The sequence below is a fragment of the Phaenicophaeus curvirostris genome, chromosome 1, assembly GCF_032191515.1.
Source record: "Phaenicophaeus curvirostris isolate KB17595 chromosome 1, BPBGC_Pcur_1.0, whole genome shotgun sequence".
NCBI classification, from domain to species: domain Eukaryota; kingdom Metazoa; phylum Chordata; class Aves; order Cuculiformes; family Cuculidae; genus Phaenicophaeus; species Phaenicophaeus curvirostris.
The window spans coordinates 41,163,796-41,169,795 of NC_091392.1; the positions used below are offsets into that span (position 1 = coordinate 41,163,796).

The 6,000-nt window shown below is 44.1% G+C and overlaps 1 protein-coding gene across 1 annotated transcript in view; it reads right to left on the bottom strand.

Annotated features, from left to right (window-relative positions):
* PLBD1 (phospholipase B domain containing 1) overlaps positions 1-6,000 on the bottom strand; it is a 40,882-nt gene extending 34,882 nt beyond the window's left edge. The window contains exon 1 of the mRNA XM_069854318.1: positions 5,872-6,000. Coding sequence (XP_069710419.1) covers positions 5,872-5,935 — 64 coding nt within the window. The 5' untranslated portion in view covers positions 5,936-6,000. The remainder of the gene's footprint in view (positions 1-5,871) is intronic.

A 6,000-nucleotide genomic window follows, 5' to 3' on the forward strand; every position in this document is an offset into this window, starting at 1 on the left:
TTACCCTTGGAGTTTGCCCTGCCCCAGCTTCGATATACAACAAATTTACACTGAAGAAAAACAGGATTGGAAGACGATGGGAGAGAAGGGAAAACATTAAATTACAGGATAATGTGCAACAAACTTGAGGAGGCCTTTAGAGGAACAACATCAAGGTAGCTGTCACAGATGTGGCTTGACAATGATGCTGGAAAAGACTATTTCACATTTCTGACTTTTTTTTTTTCATCACCCTGTTTCACCTTGTTAATTTTTACATCAGTTCCTGCAAATCTAATTGCCCTGGTCTAAAATGTCAAATGCCTGCATATGAAATCACTATGTTTATTTCCAGGAACATATATATAATTACGCAATAATTGTTATAATTTAGAAGATAAGTCTTTATCTTGCTACAGACGGGAGTTAAACCTACAAGCTTATCAATCTGTGCACACTTAAAACGTATTTACGCTACATGGTAATCAACGATTTCGTTACACCCAGTCTGTTACAATTTTAATCTGTGTTCATCTGAACCAGCAGCACTACCTTTGCCAAGAAAACCATCCAGAACTGAAGTATAACATGGAACATAGATATACAATAAGCATATTCCCAAATAATCTCCATATGTATCCCACAAGAGGAATCTACCCCTTGAAAAATGTTGGTGTTTTTACACTTACTTTTGGATGGTGAGGCAGGGGCCCTAGCATCTCTTATCCCAGCAGTTGCATTGGTAATTTCTTACATATTAATCAAATGCAACATCTTTGTGAGCCTATAAATCATCCTTTTACCAAAGTTAGATGTCCCAGGGTGTAGCTAAGAACACTGAAAACATTTTGGACTATTGCCTGATCTCAGGACTCTAAGGAACAGAGAAAAGAGTGTGATAATCTGTGGCAATTCCATAACAGTACTGCTTAGAATAACCTAAACAACAAGCCAAAGCACGCACTATTGCTATGAATGACTCGAAATCCCTGGGGACAGGGTTGGTCAGTGGAGTTACCATTCCCCTCTGTGTAACCAGCCAGCCAGGAGATGCATAGCACCAGCAATATGCAGTTCCACCACAACCACCAGTGAGTGCACTGTATGATGGGAGACAGAAGTGGAAAAGTGCAATGACAAAACAAGCTGGGAAATAAACACGCAGTTCCTTCTTTCTGCAACCAGTAGGGACTGGGAGGAACCTTTCCTTAAATTGCCTGCTTTTAAAGGTACATCAACGCTTCTGCCAAAGATCCAGAAAAAAAGGCCTATAGTTCACAGAGTTCTGGAATTTCTTCAACAAGTGACAAGTATCTGCTTCTTGCCAAGATTGTACCCTAAATAAAGGAAAAATGAAGATATTTCAGCAGTAGCAAGGAGGTGGTGGTAGTCCCCTTGGTTTTCAGGCTGAAAGGACACATTTGACCTCTGCCTTTTTGGCTTAATATAGGAATTGCCAAGGTTATGTTAAAAAAGGGGGGCTTGTCTTTTATTTGATGGCAGCAAGAGAGTGGAAATACATACCTGCTCATGAGAAAGCAATTAAAGGAAATACTAAGTGAGAGGAGCAGTACAGCAAGATGGCCCAAGACCACCTAACAAATGCCAGCAATATTTATTAAATAAGTTACACCTGCAAAATAACACCTGACTTGCCTTAAGAAGGCCAGTAATGTTTGTTTGGCAATATGCAACAGCTGCTTTTCATTATGCTTTCCTAGCCATAAGTTGTTTTTAAAACACATAGCTATCTAGATAGTTTCTCTAATTAGAAAGTCCAATAGCCTAATAGAAACCTCCTTCCCTTTCAGAGGAAAGAGCTACAAGGTTTGGAGGTAAGAATTGATATTCATATTTCTCCTTAGTCTGAGAAACAAGTGAACTCACGTGCAATGAAGCACTGGTTAGTTTATATGTAAAAAGGCAAACTACATTAACCGTAAGCATGTCCTAATAATATCGGAAGTGTCAATGGCTTCCTTTAATACTAATTTTTATCTATATTTTACATGCTGATTTTCATCTATGGCTTTTCAAGAGAGAAGCCTTTTTTGGTAGAAGTGTTCAGGAGTACTTCACAGATTCTACCTACATACTTTCCACTAAATAAAGAAGCTATCACTACTTTTCCACTGAAAACTACTTTTGCTGAAATTAGAAACACAAAAAACACAGCACAAAGTTGTGCATCTCCCATTTTCAGTATACCCTCTCCTACAGCTAATGGTCAGTCATAAATATTAAATTAGCGTGGTATAGTATTTAAATATTTCAGGCCAATCATAATAAGGAACATGTGATGTTTCTGTTCAATTTTGTAATTCGATAAGGCTTGTCCTGTTTTCCCATTAAAAAAAAAACCCAAACAAATCAGCACCATCATTTTAACTGTTTAAAAAAGGCTGTATACCTCTAAAGTACAACTGAGATTTCAGAGTGCAGTTATGACTGGAACCCATTACAAAATGAATGTTAAGTACTTCAGGACTTCTTTAGAGATTAGCTTAAACCACCCAAGAACTTAACTCAAAACCCAGCAATTTTCAATTAAAGGAGTGAATGCTTTCTTGTTCTGCTTGAATACCAGCTGTATGCTTCATACTGGCCCTGAATTGTCTTATTTCCTCATACATTTCAGGTGTAAGTAATTTTCCAGTTTGCCTCTAACAGGCCTGCCATTATTTGAAGCCTAATACTCCGATTTGTACTTATATGACAGAAGCAATATTCAAATGTAAACTATAAATTAAGAGTTTGAGGCTTGTGCAGCTTTCATGTTCACAAAGATACTTACTAGTAAAGCTTAGCTGATGCAGAAAACTTGCCAAAACAGTAACAGGTTCCCAGTAGAGGAAACTGAAACAATAATTTCACAAATAGCTCCACTAATCTAATGGTACCCACACTGAAGTAATTTTTACCAGAGAACATTCTCTAGACTGAGTTTCCATACAGTTTGATGTAGAATCTTCAAGGCCTTCAAACTCCTAAGAACAATGAACCAATTTAAAAACAAAAAAAAATCTAGACAATTCACAGTACCAAAGGCCAAGTTCACTCAATTAAATGGCCTAAAGGCATTTCTATTTACTACTTAGTAGTTTTCTACCAGTACTTCAATTACAATGAGAGGAATTGCTTCGGTATTACCTGAAACTACTTTATACCCTAAACTTCCTCTCATCCCCTCTGCATGATTCACAACTTCTTCAGTCCTCCTAATACAGTACTAAGTTTTTGCCAGTTTAGGTAAGGTCTGAAAAGTAGGTCTCCAAGATAAGGCAGGATCATCAGCAAAATGAGATACTCGTAACATTTTGGACATTAAACCAACTGTTACCTTAATTTCTCCTTGTTTAATGGCAATTAATAAATTAACTAGCAATTTCCGAGAAGATAAGCACTGAGTCAGACCTTAGGCTCTTCAGAATTCATTGAAAGCTTCAGAAGAGGTAGACAGTCTCCTGCTGAGATTTGCTCCCCAATGGCCTTTGTATGACTATCAGTACCGATGGCATCCAGAATTCTCTAATGGGCATTCTGCTCTAAAAAGCTGTTATCTGTCACTTTTAACGATCCTCCAGAGGCAGCTTCACTTTCACATATTCCTGTACTTGCTCAGCACCTCCTAAATGCCCTCTTTTAGTGACTCTTTCCCCAGTCTTCCCAGTTGCAGGTAAAACCATCTCATACTCTGACATTAAATAATAATAATCCTATGTTCATAACTGACTAGCACGTCTTTCCTAGCACATTGTTGGCTACTACAGTGCGTGTCCACAGGTGCCATGCTTCAAACAGACTGAGCAGAAACTCAATTCCTAAGTAGGAAACAGAGATTCTGTGGAAAACTGTGAAGCCCACCAAAACATGCCGTTATGGCATTTGCTGAATCTGTTTTCATCCAAATCTGACTCTAAAGTGGCAAGGAGAATAAAGCTCTAAAATCAGGAGACAGAAAAGCTGTAGCAGTCAATGGAGAAACATCAAGAGCATTACAAAAGTTTCAATAATTGAACCATCCTAATAGGAAGCCTTACAACTTTGACTGAGAAAGTATTATATTATGCGAATATGTGAGGAAAAGCAACAATGAGCACAAAATTAGCATGAAGTCGCGTTTGTATCACAGAAAACAGCTTGAGGTTTTCAAAGTTAACCAGATATTGCTACTTACTCCAATGGCAACATAAGTTTATCTAGTCGGAAAACATGGGATGACACACAGGTATGAATTCTGAAACAGAGGTAATGACCTATACCCACAAGCGAACACTAAAACTCTGTTAAATACACATGTCAGAGCACAGAATGTCCTGAGTTGGAAGGGACCCACAAGGATCACTGTGCCCAACTCCTGTCCCTGCAGAGAATAACCCAAACATTCACATTATGTGTCTCAGAGTGGTGACCAAATGCTTCTTGAATATTGTCAGGTTTGGTGCTGTGACTGCTTCCCTGGGAAGTTCCAGTGCTCCACCACCCTCTGGGTAAGTAATCTTTACCTAATACTCAACCTAAGCCTCCCCAGTACACCTTCCTAGGAGACTTTCAGCCAGACTAGGAGAAGGGCCTGGGGGTGCTGGTTGACAGCCGACTGAACATGAGCCAGCAGTGTGCCCAGGTGGCCAAGAAGGCCAATGGCATCTTGGCTTGTATCAGAAACAGCGTGACCAGCAGGTCCAGGGAGGTTCTTCTCCCTCTGTACTCGGCACTGGTGAGACTGCTCCTCGAATCCTGTGTTCAGTTCTGGGCCTCTCACCACAAGAAGGATGTTGAGGCTCTGGAGAGAGTCCAGAGAAGAGCAACAAAGCTGGTGAGGGGGCTGGAGAACAGGCCTTATGAGGAACTGCTGAGAGAGCTGGGGTTGTTTAGCCTGGAGAAGAGGAGGCTGAGGGGAGACCTCATTGCTCTCTACAACTACCTGAAAGGAGGTTGTGGAGAGGAGGGTGCTGGCCTCTTCTCCCAAGTGACAGGGGACAGGACAAGAGGGAATGGCCTCAAGCTCCACCAGGGGAGGTTTAGGCTGGACATTAGGGAAAAAAATTTCACAGAAAGGGTCATTGGGCACTGGCAGAGGCTGCCCAGGGAGGTGGTTGAGTCCCCTTCCCTGGAGGTGTTTAAGGCATGGATGGACGAGGTGCTAAGGGGCATGGTTTAGTGTTTGATAGGAATGGTTGGACTCGATGATCCAATGGGTCTTTTCCAACTTAGTGATTGTATGATTCCTGCCGTTCCCTTGGGTCCTATCTTTGGTTGCTAGAGAGCTCAGCGCCTGCTCCTCCTCCCCTTGTAAGGAACCTGGAGACCGCAACGAGGTCTCCTCCAGGCTGAACAGACCAAGCGGTTTCAGCCGCTCTTCATACAGCTTCCCCTCCAGACCCTTCGCGACTTTGCGTCCCTCCTCTGGACGCTCTCCAGTAGCTCGATATCCTTTTTTATCCCGCGGCGCGCGGTCGGGGTCGCATCAGCGTGGAGTAGAGGGGGACAATCACCCCCCTGGGCCGTCTGGGAACGCGCCCCGTGCTGGATGCGGGGCGGGAGCCGCGGCACCGCCACAACGCGCCCATCCCGTGGGAAACCAGCACAGCCGGGCGCCCCAGGCAGCATCCCATCTACTGAAAGGCTCCCTTTGGTTCCTCTCACCCACTCCGGGCACGGCAGAGGCGTTCGGATAGGATGCCCGGAGCCAGCACCAAACCCCCTCGGGGGCAGGAGCGGCTCCCCCGGGGCCGGGACAACCCCTCCCGGCCACCCGGCAGGCCCCTCCGTCTCCCTCTCTCCCTTCCCAGGACGAGGGCCCCCCCGGCACCTCGTCGTCGTCCTCATCCTCCTTCTTTTTCTCCTCCTCCTCCTTCTTCTTCTTTTTCTCCTCCTCCCCCCCCGGCTCACCTGCGCGCCCCGCCGCGGCGCAGAGCAGGACGAGCCCCCAGCAGCAGGCGGCGAGCCGGGCCATGCCGCTCGCTCCGCCGGCACCGGGAGGCGGCGGGACCTTAAGGAAAAAGTTCTCCGGCTCGGGGC